At 33.6% G+C, this 18,382-nt stretch overlaps 2 protein-coding genes across 2 annotated transcripts; both read left to right on the top strand.

The window, feature by feature from the left end:
- Nucleotides 1–7,122: 7,122 nt before the first annotated feature.
- Nucleotides 7,123–12,121, top strand: LOC143637061 (lysine histidine transporter 1-like). Its single transcript, XM_077104526.1, has 8 exons — nucleotides 7,123–7,262; nucleotides 8,650–8,807; nucleotides 8,894–9,286; nucleotides 9,799–10,192; nucleotides 10,284–10,389; nucleotides 11,620–11,711; nucleotides 11,801–11,869; nucleotides 11,969–12,121. Exons 1-8 carry the CDS (start codon nucleotides 7,209–7,211, stop codon nucleotides 12,065–12,067), a joined length of 1,365 nt encoding a protein of 454 aa, XP_076960641.1. The 5' UTR covers nucleotides 7,123–7,208; the 3' UTR covers nucleotides 12,068–12,121.
- A 1,024-nt stretch (nucleotides 12,122–13,145) lies between these two features.
- Nucleotides 13,146–14,723, top strand: LOC143637062 (lysine histidine transporter-like 2). Its single transcript, XM_077104527.1, has 3 exons — nucleotides 13,146–13,313; nucleotides 13,427–13,581; nucleotides 14,451–14,723. Exons 1-3 carry the CDS (start codon nucleotides 13,239–13,241, stop codon nucleotides 14,479–14,481), a joined length of 261 nt encoding a protein of 86 aa, XP_076960642.1. The 5' UTR covers nucleotides 13,146–13,238; the 3' UTR covers nucleotides 14,482–14,723.
- The last annotated feature ends 3,659 nt before the right edge of the window (nucleotides 14,724–18,382 follow it).

The raw sequence follows: 18,382 nt of genomic DNA, 5'->3' as shown, positions 1-18,382 counted from the left end.
TAAGTTCATAGATGGTTTCCACATGCCCAATATCTAAGAACTTGTATAATAATGTACAAATGATAATACATTAAGTTTTACATGTAAAAAGTTAACAATAAAGTCTTTAAATGAAAGTTCGGTTTTTGGTTTGGATCTTGGTTCGGGTTAAGACCGAGGTAAGATTCTACAAACCCATAACCATAGAAATTTTAAAAAATGATTTTAGAAACTTAAATCTAACAATAAGCATGTTTAAAACAATTATTTAACAAAACTAGTAAACAAAGTTCGGTTTACGGTTTAGAGCTATTTACGGTTACCGAGGCTAGTCTCTACAAACCCATAACCATGGAACTTATAAAAATGATACACAAACTAAAATGAGCAGAATTTAAGCATGATTAATATGTTTAAACATGTTATATAATTATATATATATATCAAGGACCACGAAAGTCCTCCATGTAGCCTTGCCTTAAGTGGCCCGAAAATTAACCGGCCGAGGCCGGATAAGTAACCACCAAAGGTAAAAAGGGGTGTATATTATATATATGTTGTGCCATATGCTTCAAGTATTAATAAGACTAAACATACTAATTAAAATGAAAGATTATGGTCAGTTTGACTTTTGAAAGTCAAACTGCCAAGAATAATGAAAATAACCTTAAAACTCTTGAGAATTTGAGTGTAAAGATGAAGTGAGAGCAGGGATGAATGAAGGAAAGGGTCTTGTATTTATAGGACAAGGTTTGGAGGGTTAAAACCGGATTTTGGATAAAGGAACAAACAAGAAAACATGTTTCAGCAGGTTTGTCTGGTGCCACCATCGCGGTACGCGACCAGACTAGAGAGGGTGTCCCCCATCACGTGGAGCGATGAGGTGGGTGGTCAGGTGATTCAAACTTTGAAAATTGGCAGGTATTGCCCCCGGAGTTCGTTTTACGTGTTTTAACGCGTTTTAAGGACCAAAAAGGATTTTTGATACCCAACAAGTGAAAAACAATATTGTAACATAAAATTTATCATTTTGATTATCTCAAGGGTTTCAGTTTACAAAACAGGTCGGTTTGCGTAATAATATGAAACGAAAATACGATTGAGTCGAAATTGACGAATGACACACCCGAAGCCTATTCCGACCCGAAACCAAAAACTTTTTCCGACACGAAACCCGTTTCGCCCTAAAAGGCTAAAACCCATGTCAAGCCGAAACGTCCCAACCTGATCATGTCTTGACTCAAAACTTGTCTCGATCTAAACTTATCCAGGCCTAAAACCCATGTTAGGCCAAAACATTTCCCGACTCAGATTCATGTGAGTTGAAACCCATCCCGATCTCATCCGGACCCCGTTCCGACTCGAAACCTGACCTGAATCTCGCTCCAAGCTGAAACCCGTCCCGACTCGAAATTTCCTGAGCCGAAACCCGTCCTGGCCAAAACGATGTCCTGATCTGAACCCGTGTGGGCCGAAACCCATCCAGATCTAAAACCTGATTTAACTCGAACTCGTTCCGACCTAAAATTTGTTTCTACACGAATATTTATTTGAACATTCATTTGGAAAGTGCAGGATTATTAAATTCCATTAAACATATGATTTGATTTGAATTACTTTCAAATTCCATTTTTCCTTTACTATCCAATCAAACTCACCATGCTATGTGATTTAAATTCTAAGTTTCTTCAATTCCTACTAATTACACGAAATAAAAGCTCCCTTAGAGTTTGATCCATACTTGATAGGTATGCAATTCTTAATAAATATCAATAAAAGTTATAAATATAAAAAATTTTATGATTACTAAAATAGGTATGCCAATATGGTAGTAACCCACCCGGTAAGGCTTTTGAGCCTTGCATTTCAAACATGGGTGTGTAAGAACCCGAATTAACACACTTATAACAAAATTAAGTGATTAAACCGAATATATATAACCTAACCGTATTAAAAACCGATGGACCGATTAATAATTTTCTAAAAACCGGCAATTGTGGGTGGTTATGGTTAATAAGGTTTTCATAGCAGCCTAAAATGAACCGAACCAATTATATGTATATTTTTAATATTATAGATTAAATGTATTTTTTAATGCTATGTAATATACTAATATATATAAATGTGTAACAACACTTTTTTCCATGATAAACATTTTCAAGCTCAACTTTTCAGACCCACATAATGCCTAGTTATATTATTTCGTGTTATTTTTTGCTAGGCTCAAATTCACGGTTAAGCGACCCGTTATAACCTTTAAATCCGATTAACTAAAATCAGAATAACCAATCAGTTATGGTTATAATTATTGTTTTGGGCCAAAACTTAGCCATGGAAACCAGTACTCTTAAATGGGGGGTCTCAAGTTCAAACCCAGGGATAGATAAATTAGTTTGGAGTGGTATAGGAATAAAAGAAAAGAAGGGTAAATTGTTGTTAAAAGGATAATTATGAAAAAAAATACTCATTGCCTCTGTAATGACCTTCAAAATTATTCCCAAATAACCCAAACGCGTACAAAGATAATCAATATAAAGAAAATAAGATTTTCTTATTTTTATTTCTCTCGTATTACGCGACAAGTATTACCAAACCCATCACGATATGAAGCCTTATAATTATTCATAAACTGTGTAGGCTGTCATGCTACGCGACAAGCGAGTTCTTAACCCATCGTGCTATGCTAAGTGCAGGTCTAACAACCGTGACACCTTGTATGCCAGGTGACAGGCCACGTAGCATAGCTAGGGCTAACTCAACAAGAATATAAATCCATCGCTCAATGCGATGACCTTTCTTTGAGGCCGTCGCGTTACGTGACCGACTCCAAAGTCAGCTATAAAAGGGAGGTGATCAATGCGTTGTTTCGTGGTTCATATCTCGCTTTCCCCCTAGTTTTCTCTTATAAATAGAGTGTTGGTATAATACCAATAGTTACAACGATACCCTGTCCAAATGATCAAAACTCTCCTTGAACACGGTGATACTTTATGCCATCGTGTAAAATTTTCAATCTCGTGATTAACGTTAAAGATTTTAAGTTTATACTAATACATACTACATTGTATTAAATTAGGTGCTCAATACCAAGAAGCTCGTAATTTATAAACTTGCAAGGTGAGACGTTCGAATTTTTATACAACTCACATTATTGTGAGACGCTCACATTTCCAACACTGTCATTAAGGTGTTAGTATTTGTTTAACTCATGACAGAGTAAAACATTCCAAATGTTTTCGAACTGTTTTTATTACATTATGTGATTATATCTTTGTAGACTTATGTGATGGCTACTATTGGTATTGTGGAGTTTTGTATACAACACTTATATATATCGTTACTTATTGGATAAAGAGTTAGACAATAAGTAATATGACCACAGTCACATATACGGTCGTGTGACAAGTACCTTTCAGCAAATTTGTAAGTAGACAAATGTAAAAACATCTTACTGTTTCACTGTAAAAATGTGTAATTTTCAAATTAATGTACTCACCAGTGTTTTCCGTTAATCAAATGTTTATAAACATGTTTCAGGCAATGTTTTAAAAATTGTACGTACTGGTCGGTTGAACCGGATATACCAATTTTGTAAGGCAACCGGTATTTAGAGTCCAGTATTTTTGGGCGATTTGCTAGAACATTGTACTGTTGGTTATTTTTAAATACCGGTTTAAATCGGCAAACCGGTTCTAAATCCAAAAGATTTTTGTAATTTTTTAGGCCCGTATTTTATAAAAATAACTTTTAACATAGTGGATAAAATTGAAACGAGTAAACACGGTTAACGACGATGCGTTAATCAATCAATTTTGTATCATGCAAATCTAATGTTGGTTTATTTATATCTTTTGTAATTGAATAATTTCGTATACAAAGTACAAACTTTTTATCTGACTCGACCATTGTTCATGTGTGATATTTAGTTCAAGGTTGATGTTTATTAATGTACTTTTGGGTTATTTTTTGAGTTGAAATTATATCTATATGGAATTGTAAGGTAAATTATTTAACTCGGTTGAAACTCCGGGTACATTCTGATTCAACCAATTGTACCATTTTTAAACTAAATCTGGTACACGTAAAATGCCGGTTTTTAAGACATTGGTTTCATGTGACTTGTTATGAAAGAAACAAGAACAGTGCCATTGGACACCTCAACTTAAATAAATGATTTATCACCATTATAAAGTAATACATACCTTTTGTAAATTAGGGTTTAACCATATAAAATTTATGTTTATATATAATTGAGTTTTTTTTATCCAGTTTATAAAATAAAAATCATGGTATGTTAAACTCTGATAAATTTTCCTAACTACGACTTTGATGAATTATCCGCTGTCAAATATTTTAATCAACACCGATACCACTACTCGAGTTAGGGTTGTTCACGAACCGAACTGAGCCGAACCGAACCGAACGCGGGCTTGCTTATACTTGGTTTGGTTTGAAAGCAAGCCGAACCGAGCCGGTTGAGTTTTAAGAAACGAGCTATATGTTTATGCTTGAACTTGGTTTGGTTTGAAACCAAGCGACTTGGTTTTGCTTGGTTTCGTACAAAATTTTTACTTTTAAATTTTTAAAAGTAAAAAATATCATTAATGAAATATTTTCAACTCTAAAATGTTTAGATTTCCAACCCTAAAATGTTCAAAACTTAAGGTTAACAAAAAACCATATATAACACGAACAACTAAAGTTTAAAATTAAACTTTAAAGTTAACAAAAAATAGGGAAATTTCAAAAACTTAAAAGCATACATTATATATATATGTATGTATATATATTATAGGATGAGTAGCATTACATAACTGTTAAATTATTTAAGAATTTAAAGGAACCCTTGAAAACTAACGTGTTTTATAAAAAAATTTATATGTTTATGTTATTTGAATGTAGTTTTATCATTTTTTTATATCTATATGTACGATTACAATTTTGAAAATTAATTTTTATACATATCTATATTTTGTTTTACACCTATGTAAATTGTTAGTACATAAATTTTACACATATGTAAACTTGTGTTTAATATATGTAATCCAAATTTTTTATATAAAATATGATAAAAACTAATCTTAAATAATGTTAACATGTAAAAAAAATAAAAAAAAAAATGTTTTTTTGTTTAGAGTTCCTAAGAGTTCTTAACTTTTTTATAGTTCTTAAATGATAATAACCCATATATATATATATATATATATATATATATATATATATATATATATATATATATATATATATAGGGTGAGTATCATTACAGAACTGTTAAATTATTTAAGAACTTGAAGCAACCTTTGAAAACTAACGTTTTTTATAAATTCTTTTGTATGTTAATGTTCTTTGTGAGTAGTTTTATCATTATATATATATATCTACGATTACAATTTTGAAAATTAGTTTTTTTATACATATTTATGTTTTGTTTTACACCTATGTAAATTTGTTAGTACATAAATTTAACATATATGTAAACTTGTGATTAATATATGTAATAATTTTTTTATATAAAATATGATAAAACTACTCTCAAATAATGTTAATATAAAAAAAATTAAAAAATTGTTTGGTTGTTAAGGGTTCCTAAAAATTCTTAACTTTTTAAGAGTTCATAAATGATACCAACCCTATATATATATATAAATGATAAATAATAAATAAAAAATAACTCAAACAAAAACGAACTGAACCGAGCGAGGCTTTGCTCGTGCTTGGTTTGTTTCAAACCGGACCGAGTCGAATGACTCATTTCCAAACCGAGCCGAAATCAAACGAGCATTTTTTGAGCAATTTTCAAACGAACGACAAGCAGTTTAAACAACCCTAACTCGAGTTCGCAGCTTGCATCCGAGGTAAATGGTCAGGTGCTGTGACAACCTCTCACGTTGTTCAAGTCTGCCATGCAGAATAATGAAAATATTAATAAAAATATTAGACAAAAGTCTTTAAACTTAGAACCAACAATGATACATATTTATTTAATTATAAAAATGCATTAAAGACTAAGATGAAATACAAGGTCGTCTCCGAGATATTATATGTCTTGGTCGAATCGAAATAAAAAGGCATGTAAACTCTAACGAGTAACGAAATAATATAAGCAAAAAAAAGTTTTAGGCCTTATTTAAATGGTTTTTTGTTTGGTTTAAACAAAATATTTAAATGAGCTTACCTGGTTATAATTTAGGTTGTCTAAAAACTTTTTATATAAAAGTAAGCTTAAAAAATCTTTTTATATAAAAATAAGTTTAAAAATGTCTTAAGTGAGACTAGAACCTACAACCTTTTGGTTGGAAGTCGAACTCACTTACCACTAAACCAAGCCAGTTATTTTACAATTAAAATAAAACATTAAATACACATATTTCTTTTTTCATAAAAACATATTAAAAAAAAAACAATTGTGCCCTCAAAAATTAATTGCCCCCAGCCGATCGCCCATATTGTCCTATGCCCGAGCCAGCCCTGATGAAATATTTGATTTCATTTTAAATTGGTATAATATTAAGTATAGGCATAAATAGCAATAAAAATAAAATATTTACTAGTATAAAAAATAGTATAAAAGTGTTTTTGGTTTATTGGCGTTGTCTATAAAAGTTCACAGTTCGAAAAAAAAGTATAAAAAATAGTAAATCATGTTAAATGTTACTTTGAAATAATCAATTAAAATACTCCAATATATATATATATATATATATATATATATTAAACATCAAACTACAATAATCAATACTAAATTGAAATTAAAATAAAACTACTAATTAAGTTTTAACATTGAAATGTTAGATATAAAGTAAGTAAAAAAATACTATAGATCTTATTAAAAATATCAGTTGATAATAATATTTTTTATACAATTAAAAAACTCTAGTAATTAAACTACAAGACAAAACAAATTATCTAGGGTTTTTCAATTAATTCAAATAATAACTATCAATGAACAAATATTATTTTTTACATATAAAAAAATTATATACATGTGACATTGAGCATTGTGATTGGATTCTTAGACTTGAGAAGAGTTGACTCAAAGCAAAGCACATGTATTGATTTCACAATTATTTCCTGGAAATAGCAATCACATTTGACTTCATGTGTGAAAGATGGCTGCATCTCTTTATCTATAAATATACATCTAGACGCCACTCCAAATCTCAGATCACGATCCATTTGATCAATCGACTGTTTGCTAATAGTCGGGTTATCATAGTTTGTGTCTCGTAATGGTTAACGACAGCACCATGGACACGCATAATAATCAACCTTATAACGACAAGGTATCGTATCGTCTCCTCAACCATCAACTTTTATAAAAAATTGTGTCAGAATTTACCATGTTTACTCGAAGTTAACATGAATAACATGGTTGTCTTTCTGTTGATGTCTTTATATGATTAGAGTTGTCATATTAGTTTTTATGGCTATTTTGATTTTATTTGTCCTTGTTCTCTTCTTAACATGCCTTACTATTAACTTGATAATGAGTTGGTTGGTTTGAAGGGTGTACAAGACTACTTATATATTTATTCATATAATTGTAACTCAATCATCTAAACAAGTCAACCCACTTAGTGGGTTAATCTATTTGACTAAACAGGTTAAATGGGTCGAAATTTAATAGGTTATACATATTAGCCTTAGTTAGGCATGACACCTAAAATGATAGAAGTCAAGTTCGAGATTGGCTAATCTCCTTCTAAAACAAAATAACACTAAATGTAAAGATACTTGTTTTGATCAAATTGTTCATGTTCTCCATTAAAAACCAAATATGCCTTTTATAGGCTTACAAGAAACGTAAATATGCATGAAATAAGGAAGATAGGTTAGTGGCATAACTACCCACTAATACTTCTAGAAATTGAAACAACTAAAATAAAAGAGTTAACCAACTAATGCAAATAAACATGGGATTGACTAGAGAACATGGAGCCAATAGTTGTGCATCATGAAGGATCCGTATCATAAAATCTAATTATTTAGGTATCTGGTTTGTGTTTTGTAATAATAAACGTATTTAAAAAAAAATAGCATTAGACATAAGAAAGATTACGGCCCACCAAGATTTAGCATCACTATCATAACACCACCACAAAAATATATCAAAAGGTGCACACAACAACACACGCACACATATATGCACCCATATATGTATATTATTTATATTTATATTGGGGGTTGTAGTAAAGTTTAGAAAGAAAGGAGAAAAGATAACAAGAATGGGATGCCTACGGATCAAATTAAACTGGGTTTTCTGCTTAAACCGTAAATCAAACAATCAGTAACAGTTTCTAATTTTTGTAAACCAAAGCCAAATTGTTAAGAGTCAAAACCAAATCATAACAAACTGTTATTACGGTTTGATTTCATGGTTGGGTTACTTACAGAGTTTCATACGGATCTCATTGACCAACAAGTAACTAGTTGACGACAATATGTTGGTCAGCAAGTTACTTCTTGGTCAAAGAGACCCGGGCTAAAAGTAACCCAACCATGAATCAAATCAAACCGTAACAACGGTCTGGGTTGATTTGGTTTTGATTCTCAACAACTTGCCACTTAACTACAACCCTGTTATAAAAACCAACAAGTAGAATTTTAAAGAAAAAATTAACATAAATCTAAGACTATATAAACATTTTCTTGGTTTTGTTATATAAACAGGTTGACAACAGAACTGATAAGGAGAAAGCGATCGATGCGTGGCTTCCGATCACCTCATCCCGAAACGCAAAATGGTGGTACTCCGCGTTTCACAATGTTACCGCCATGGTAGGGGCCGGTGTTCTCAGTCTCCCGTATGCAATGTCGGAACTTGGATGGTTGGTTTCTTTTACCATGACCATTTTCAATTATTGTTATTACGTGTAAGACATTAAACACCAAACCAACCTATACCATATTTCAGGGGTCCAGGTGTTACAGTTCTAGTTATATCATGGATTATAACTCTATACACATTATGGCAAATGGTGGAGATGCACGAAATGGTACCTGGGAAACGGTTTGATAGGTACCACGAGCTTGGGCAGCACGCTTTTGGGGAAAAACTCGGTCTATATATTGTGGTTCCACAACAGTTGGTTGTAGAAGTTAGTGTAAACATTGTTTATATGGTGACTGGAGGGAAATCATTGCATAAGTTTCATGAACTAGTTTGCAAAGATAAACATAACTGCAAAGACATCAAACTTACATACTTTATTATGATCTTTGCTTCTGTGCATTTTGTTCTGTCACATCTCCCCAATTTCAACTCCATATCTGGGGTTTCGTTGGCTGCAGCCGTCATGTCTCTCAGGTAATTCCAATCATCAACTTCAATCTAAGCCTGGGCCTAAAATAAACCCGTTTAATAAGCATGCCAAGCCTGAGCTTCATGTATCGAGCTTGATTTGGCTTATGTGTCCGAACCAGCCCATTAGTTGCATAAACATCATAATTTTGTTTATTTTAATATAAAATATATATTACATAATTTATTGATAAAAATGGGTAAATATAAACTTTACGTAAATAGAGAACTTTAAGGTAACATTTAAGTTTTAGTAAAAAAAATGGGTAAATGGTCATTTCCGTATTATTTTAATTAAATGGGTATAGCTATTTTAACTTTTTAAGGATATATATGATATTTTAAATTTCGATTGGATATTCACTATATCTAAAAAGTTTACAATAACATATATATGTAAATCTCTCTAAATAATAACCAAGCCTAGCCCAAACTTGAAATGTTCTCATGAGCCGAGCTCAGGCTCAGGTTGGTAATTTACGCCCGTACTAAACCGTAACACTACTCTTGGAATCCAGTTACTCCACTATTGCATGGTCGGCCGCAGTGAAAAAGGGCGTACAACCAGACGTGCAATACGGATACAAACCTAAGAGCGCGGTTGGCACGGTGTTCAACTTCTTTAGTGCACTAGGTGACGTGGCATTCGCTTACGCGGGTCACAATGTGGTGTTGGAAATCCAAGCCACAATACCATCAACGCCGGGAAAGCCATCAAAGGGCCCTATGTGGAAAGGTGTGATTGTTGCCTACATAGTCGTTGCCTTATGCTATTTCCCGGTTGCTCTTATTGGATATTGGATGTATGGAAACGCGGTTTCGGACAATATTCTTATTAGTTTGAATAAGCCAACTTGGCTAATCGCGATGGCTAATATTTTCGTTGTGATTCACGTTATTGGTAGTTACCAGGTGAGAAGTAGTTAAAGCTAGCTAGTAGTGAAACGTGTTATATTAACTATTTTTATAAATATTCTTTGAAATATTATTATTTGGTTTGTAGATCTATGCAATGCCGGTCTTTGATATGATTGAAACAGTGTTGGTGAAGAAGTTGAAGTTTACTCCTAGCTTCATGCTTCGGTTTATCACAAGGAATCTATATGTTGGTAAGCACACCAGATTATCATATAATGGGCAAAACACTCATCTCCATTTTTGAAAAGGTGTTCATTATGATTTATGAGATGTTCTATGCTTAAAAAACTATGGTTGGGAATTTCCCACACAGCACAAATCTACATGATATCTGTAGGTTTGGGTTTGGTCTAAACGAGTTCGGGGTAATTTCAGGTTGACCTTAGGAACACGTTTAGCTAAATGCGCAGTGTTCGTGTTAAATCAACGGGTTCACGTGTGTTTAACCCATTCATTTTTTTATTATTTTAAATGTGTTTTGCATAATATTTAACCTATTTGGCTATTTATTATACCAAAAATTAATTGACATGGTTTAAACATAAATGCTTTAAAAGTAAAAGTAATATGTAGGTTTAGAGTTGTAAAGTATTAAAATTTAAGGAATATTGGATTTTAATAATTCTTATTAAATGGTATTGGTCGATAATAATTCCTATTCAAAAAAGTTGGTCTCCAATGGTCCCCCGTTAAAATTGATTTAACGGCGTTATAGTTTTTCTGAATTTCAAACCAATGTTTTAGGGTTTTTGATCGTTAGGAGGATACGAGTCGATTGGTGTAAAACTTAGTTCAAAACAGTGCTTCAAAATGACGAAACAATACTTCAATTCGGGTGTTTGAACTTACAATTAACCAAATTCAAGTCGTTTGGATCATTGTTTGAAGCTAAGTTTTATATCATTCGACTCGCATCTTTCTTCCGATTAATAGCCCTAAAAAGTTAGTTTGAAATTCGGGAAAAAACAAAACGTCGTTAAGTCCTTTTTAACGAGGGGCCATTGGGGGCCAACTTTTTTGAATTGGACCGCCAGTGGCGCTAAAATGAATATAGATTATTATTGGCCAATATCATTCAATATGGATTATTAAAATCCAATTTAAAATGCAGCAAAAACTATTTTTTTGGTTAAAATGGACATGCCTATGTCAACCCACAAATACATTATTGGCTTGGGTCCATGGGCGTAACACGATTTTTGGGTTTGTTTAAAATTTTCAAGTCTGTGTCACGACCCATTCTGAAGTCCTATAAAAACAGAGTTTGTGTGACCTTTAAGTCATTTGTCTCGTTCCCATTTGCCCCGAGTGAGATAAAACACAGTCCTAATCAAACCCATTTGTTAATAAACAGGCCAGGATTGTCACATCCAAATTTGTAGGATTTAAGCCAACCTATTAACGTATTTGTTCACTTTCAGCATTAACAATGTTCATAGCCATTTGCTTCCCGTTCTTCGGGGGCTTACTTGGATTCTTTGGAGGTTTTGCATTCGCCCCGACAACATACTTCGTAAGCACAACTTCATATTTTCCTAATATTCTTTATATAAATGTATAAACACTTGATTTATGGTTCTAATATTGTTCCTTTCTGTTCAGTTGCCTTGCATAATGTGGCTGTCCATAGTTAAACCAAGAAAGTGGAGCTTATCTTGGATTACCAATTGGGTATGTAACTAACTAATAACCATTTTATCACTTAACATCCAAAAGAAACATTCTTGGTGCATATTGGTCATTTATTAAACCTCATTTATTGAATTTCAGATATGTATTATACTTGGAGTTGCTTTGATGATTGTATCACCTATTGGCGGGTTAAGATCGATTATTGTTCAAGCCAAAACATATGAGTTTTTCTCATAAGCATCAAGTTGCGGGCTCGTGTGTAGGATTTAGCCAAAAATATATGTGGGAAAACCCAAGTTGATATTAAAAGCCATCCGGGAATTGTTACGTCTGAAAAGAGCGTCCGTACGAAAGAAAGTGGCTTCAAAGAAAATATCAACAGAGATTTCATCTTTGTTATCTATAATTTTTATATATGTGAAGTTATTTTGTGTGCATATGTTTATACATATTTCTACTTGTATTTGTAGATGTGAATTGTACCCCAAATATATTTGCTACTTATATACTATAGAAGAATAAAGCTAGTGTCTTGATCAGCTTCTTGTTTAAACTTTAAAAAAAATAATTTTTATTTAGAGTAAATTACATTTTTTTGGTCCTTTAAGTATATATCGACTTACTGGTCGCGTCCATATATAAACTAGGATAATTACAAACAAAAAAAACATTATATATTTGAAAAGTTATAAAGCATTACGTCATTTTCACTAATTGACGTTAACTTTATTTGTTAATAGGGTTTGAGATGACCGATGAACGCTTAATAGTAAAAAATAAATAAAACAAACTAAACTCCTAAACAACCATATATAATAAATTAAGAAATGTTGATTGGGCCCCACCATTCTTGCATCTCCCCACCACCCAACCTGTTTTGGGGGTGTTTGGTTAACAGAATCGCCTAAATGTTATTAAAATTGCTACTTCTAGCTAAAGATGTAAATTGGGCCTGGTTAAGAATTGGCTGCATATGATAATAAACATAAGAAACATCTGCTAAAAATGATTTTATTTCAGCAATACCAATGTTACACACTTACACAATGCAGTCTTTTATGGTATATGACAAAAACATTTGCTTTGTATGCATCTAATACTAATTCAAATGTTTCTAAAATATAACATCATATTCATCTTTCCCTTTCATGTCCAATGTATACGCACACGACATTTGGCGTTTACATAAAAGACATCAAATGTAGTTTCCAAAGATATGTTTGATTAAGATCCTTAAGACCTTATAGTTTATAACAAACAGCCTGCTAATTGCTACATACAGAATATACAGCCGGCAAATCGTCTTATATGAACAGATATTTCAAGCAGCCTAGTACTTATATAACTGCATCTACCGCTCCTGTTTTCTGTTTCATAATCCCGGGATATCATCTTTGTTGCAAAGAGCATGGGAACTCAGTATTCAGACGATGCTAAGTCGACCGTTGACCTAAAGAGTCAAACAGAAGATACACCTAATGTTGTAAGTATCTTATTAAATGTTAAGCTAAGTTAGATTATTAAAGATGTAGCATAACAGAAAACAAAATATGTTGTTTGTGTAATAATATTGTGTCCATAATTATGTGACAACAGGATTTAAGGACAGCAGAGCAAAAGGCCATAGATGATTGGCTTCCAATTACTTCATCAAGAAATGCAAAATGGTATTATGCGGCTTTTCACAATGTAACCGCCATGGTTGGAGCTGGAGTTTTAAGTCTTCCGTATGCCATGTCGAATCTTGGATGGTAATACTTCTACAATAATAAAATAATAAATATAACCCAAATATTATTTGTACTAAAAAGGAAAATTACCTACGGAAATACAAAATCAATCTGATTACATGTAGAAAACTTGCAAGATTCTCGATCGGAGCATGTAACATCATAACTAAACATTTTTATTTTGGGTAAAAGTGAGAACCTGTTATCAGAAAATTCACTGAACCATCAATAATCAAGCTAACCAATGAGATTAGATAAACTATGGCCTTCAAGGGGTTAAAGGTTGAAAATCAAATCAAAAATTCGGTTTTTGGATTTTTGAAAACCGATTGGTTTTAGTTATTTTGGTTTTTGGTTTCTACAATGAGTTTGGTTTAGTTCGGCTTCAATTTTTCACTTTTACTATTTGAACATGAAAATTTTGAGCCAGAAAAAATGGCCCAAAATAATAAATTTGGGTCTAAAACTTTTTATTGAAAATTAATATTAATTTATTATTACACATTTAGACATAAAACTTTTTTGCCACACCCTTGATTTGTTTCTTGTAAATTACTTGTTGGTTTTTTGGGTTAGGTTCATTATTTTGATTTGGTTCAGGTTTTAGTTATAACAATCTCAAAACTGAACCAAAATCTCACTTATTCAAAAAGCATAAAACCAAAACATTTGTTTTTTTTAACTAGTTCGGTTATGTCGATTATTCCAGTTACACTTACTTCGGTTTCATGCAAATCCATTATTTGTCATAACAAACGTTGATCAGAGGATGCCGTAAAAGAACAAACTTTATAATATATATATATATATATATATATATCACTAGAAAATAATATAAACATAAATTTTTATTTTCAAATGCTAACAGGAGACTTTGATGTTGAAAACAGGGGACCTGGTGTGGTGATACTAATTCTATAATGGGTAATAACCTTGTACACACTCTGGCAAATGGTAGAAATGCACGAAATGGTACCAGGAAAACGGTTCGACCGGTACCATGAACTCGGACAAGAAGCATTTGGTGAAAAACTAGGTTTATATATTGTGGTCCCCCAACAATTGATTTGTGAAGTGGGTGTGAACATAGTTTATATGGTCACAGGAGGAACGTCCTTGAAAAAGGTTCATGAAACTGTCTGTGAAGATTGTAAAAAGATCAAAACAACTCGGTTTTTCCATTTTAGGTTGCCCGATCCATTTCAATGTTTGAGAAATTTTATCGAGCTTATCGAGTTAATTTATTGTTATAATAGTATTCTTAATTATTTATATATTATATACTTAAAACATACAATAGATGGCAAATATAACCCAAACAAGAACTATCATCCCATTATGTTTCCACCTTCATTCTTCAAGGGCTAAACTGCAATTATTACAATTTTAATACTTTATTATACTAAACAAGTGACCCATTAACCCTTTAACCCGACCCATTTAGCCAACCGCGACCCGTTTAGTTTGTTTGCACCACAACTATCGTCGTAAAATAGGAAATTAATCATATGCCTTGATCCTCTTTCCATATCCGACCTAACCGAAGTCTTTGATTAGGAAAAGAATCAAAAATTGATATGTATTGCTATTATAAAGAAAGCCCACCTTATAGACGAATCAAATCAATATATATGTTTGTTATTAATTCAATTAATTTGGTACAAACCTTTGTTTCTGCCTCGCGACTATAAACCCCAAGATTAATTTTGATATACAACTCGCAATCGATCAAACTTGTTCGTCCTTTGAGCCGACGCCACCTCGTTCCCATTATACATGTTAACGAACTCAATAATTCAATTAAACACGCATACAACCTCCTTATATCAGCAAAATCATTTCCCCTGTGTCTGATTTCATTAATACAACTTGATTAGGGCTGGATTGATCGTATTCAGGCCGCCAGTTATACGTCCAGATAAGCCATCATACATTGTCATTAGAGGTAATCGTTTGGTGTATTGTAAACGTCTATATTCAGTTAACCTTAACCCTAATACCGATTGATCAATCGCATAACAGTATAACTGTAAGGCCCCGTTACCGGTAACCCTACTTTCGTGTTGGATTTACTCATAAACACAGTTCTAACTATCAGAGTTGATTAAAACATTTACGCGGAAAATAAAACGTTCATAAAACATTACAATATTTCACAACTTGTCCCAAAACATCCCTTGTCTTCCACATTAAAACATTAAAATTAAAACATCGTAAGTCTTCAGATGCCAGACTCCTGTTCAGTGCCATGTGTCTCCTCAAGCGAGCTGCCTCATCCTACTCACCTGCGTGCATACTAAAAGTCAGCTACGCTGAGTGAGTTCTAGTTAATCACATAATCATACAATACCTTCTTACATTTCATACTTAATCTCTTAACTTTCTTTCATATACACCTAAGTGCTCTTACCTTCATTTTTACTTTCTTACTTTCTTTACATACATAATCATACGTTCATTTTTACCTTCATACTTTCCTTACATACATAATCATACTTTTTAAAGAGCCTTTCGCCCTATAACCTCACAGATATTATAAGGGTCTGGTCCCTTGTTTTCGAATATTAGAAGGGTTCGATTCCCTAACATCACAGATATTATAAGGGTCCGGTCCCTATCATCACAGATATTATAAGGGTCTGGTCCCTAGTTTTCGAATATTAGAAGGGTTCGATTCCCTAACATCACAGATATTATAAGGGTCTGGTCCCTATCATCACAGATATTATAAGGGTCTGGTCCCTAGTTTTCGAATATTAGAAGGGTTCGATTCCCTAACATCACAGATATTATAAGGGTCTGGTCCCTATCATCACAGATATTATAAGGGTCTGGTCCCTAGTTTTCGAATATTAGAAGGGTTTGATTCCCACTTCGTTACCATACAACCATACATCATACCTCAATTATTATTAGGGCTCGGTACCCTTTTCGTAACCATACAACCATACATCATACCTCGAGTATTATTAGGGTTCGGTACCCTTTTCGTAACCATACAACCATACGTTATCATTTCTTTCTTCTATTATCACTACCATGCTCATATACATAACATACATAACATTCTTACCTATACCTAGCGTTACAACCTGACAGTACGTGCAATATCCGAAGATCGTTCACGTACCATCAAGCAATCATTCTTACATAACACATATATCACATAGGGCATACACTTATCACTTAGGATAAATGTATTAACAACACATCAAGTATGCACACAGCCCCGAAAACATAACAAGGAATGGGGCTAGAAACTCACCTGAACACGGTTACGTTCACCGTTAATCGTAATCCCTTTCTTCAGTTGTGCACGGCTGACTGTATAACAAGTATACGTATCAATTAACTATCACTTCTCATAATGTATTTCTATCTTTATATGACCCACAACGAACGGGGGTCCGGGGGCAGCGCCCCTGGCAGCGGGGTCTAGGGGCGGCAGCCCCTAGCAGGGTCCAAGGGGCAGAGCCCCTGGCTGGGGTCGAGCTATTTCCAAGGGGCAGTTATTTCCATTAACTGTCTTAACACATTTTTCATTAGGTTTTTAATTTATTTTCTAATCGAACTTGGCTTTAGGCAAAGTTAAACCTCAGGCGAACTTAGCTTTAGGCGAAGTTAAACCTCAGGCGAACTTAGCTTTAGGCGAAGTTAAACCTCAGGCGAACTTAGCTTTAGGCGAAGTTAAACCTCAGGCGAACTTGTCATCAGGCGAACTTAAACCTCAGGCGAACTTGTCATCAGGCGAACTTAGCTTGCAGGCGAAGTTCATCGCTTGAAGGCGAAGTTGCCCAGATGAAGGCGAAGTTGCCCAGATGAAGGCGAAGTTGTCCAGACAGCCTGCTGTTTGGTTTCTGTCCAACATTTCGAGCGATTTTAACACCCCCGCTATGGTTCAATATCACCCACTACGCTTCCCGACCATTTCCGGTCACTTAACACTAAAAAGCTTGGATCTTTAAACTTAAAAGTTCAAGAATCTTACCTTTTTGAGCTTGTTGGATCTTGTTTCCTTGCTTAATCACAACCAACCGCTCTCTCTTCTCTCTCGGATCTCGGCCGCCGGTCGGCTTGTGTATGGGGTGTGTGTGTGTTTTGGAAGTGTGAAGGAATAGATGTAAATGAAGATATTTTTGGGTTTAGGGGATATTTATATCCCTTAAATCCCATTCCCATTTAACCCATCTCAATTAATCCAAGTCCCTGATCCGCTCCTACCCGATATTAATAATTAAAAACGCGAAATCACTAACATAACTTTCTTTATTCAACATTATAAATTTTAGGATGTTACAAGTCTTCCCCCCTTAAAGAGGTTTCGTCCCCGAAACCTAACTATTACATAAACAAACTAGGGTAAAACTTGCGCATCTCATCCTCGGCTTCCCAAGTAGCATCTGATCCCTTACGGTGTTTCCATATCACTGTTACCAAAGGTATAATCTTGTGACGAAGCTGCTTCTCCTTGCGGTCAACGATCGCTATCGGTTGCTCGATGTAGTTCAATTGTTCATCAACCTCAATGTCCATCAATGGCACGTGAGACGTGTCATCAGCTAGACACTTCCTCAGATGAGAAACATGGAAGGTTGAATGAATTCCTTTTAACTCATCGGGTAAATCCAGTTTATAAGCTACTTCACCCACACGTTTTACAACCTTGAACGGTCCAATGTACCTCGGACTCAACTTTCCTCTTTTCCTAAAACGGATAATCCCCTTCCAAGGCGAGACCTAGAGCATCACATTGTCACCAACGTTAAACTCAATTGGTCGTCGCCGCTTATCTGCATAAGACTTTTGTCTGTCTTGCGCGGCT

Source organism: Bidens hawaiensis, unplaced genomic scaffold, assembly GCF_021521415.1.
Source record: "Bidens hawaiensis isolate Kalapana, Puna unplaced genomic scaffold, B.hawaiensis_p1.1 tig00008105_1, whole genome shotgun sequence".
Taxonomy (NCBI): Eukaryota; Viridiplantae; Streptophyta; class Magnoliopsida; order Asterales; family Asteraceae; genus Bidens; species Bidens hawaiensis.
This window is presented reverse-complemented; position numbering and strand designations above follow the sequence as displayed.

Bases quoted from the DNA above. Each gene is read 5' to 3' on its own strand.
- LOC143637061 (XM_077104526.1), top strand. From the start codon at position 7,209: ATGGTTAACGACAGCACCATGGACACGCATAATAATCAACCTTATAAC. The intron at 8,808-8,893 runs GTTGGTTTCTTT...ACCATATTTCAG, and splicing joins GCAATGTCGGAACTTGGATG to GGGTCCAGGTGTTACAGTTC. The intron at 10,390-11,619 runs GTAAGCACACCA...GTTCACTTTCAG, and splicing joins CACAAGGAATCTATATGTTG to CATTAACAATGTTCATAGCC.
- LOC143637062 (XM_077104527.1), top strand. From the start codon at position 13,239: ATGGGAACTCAGTATTCAGACGATGCTAAGTCGACCGTTGACCTAAAG. The intron at 13,314-13,426 runs GTAAGTATCTTA...ATGTGACAACAG, and splicing joins CAGAAGATACACCTAATGTT to GATTTAAGGACAGCAGAGCA. The intron at 13,582-14,450 runs GTAATACTTCTA...TGTTGAAAACAG, and splicing joins GCCATGTCGAATCTTGGATG to GGGACCTGGTGTGGTGATAC.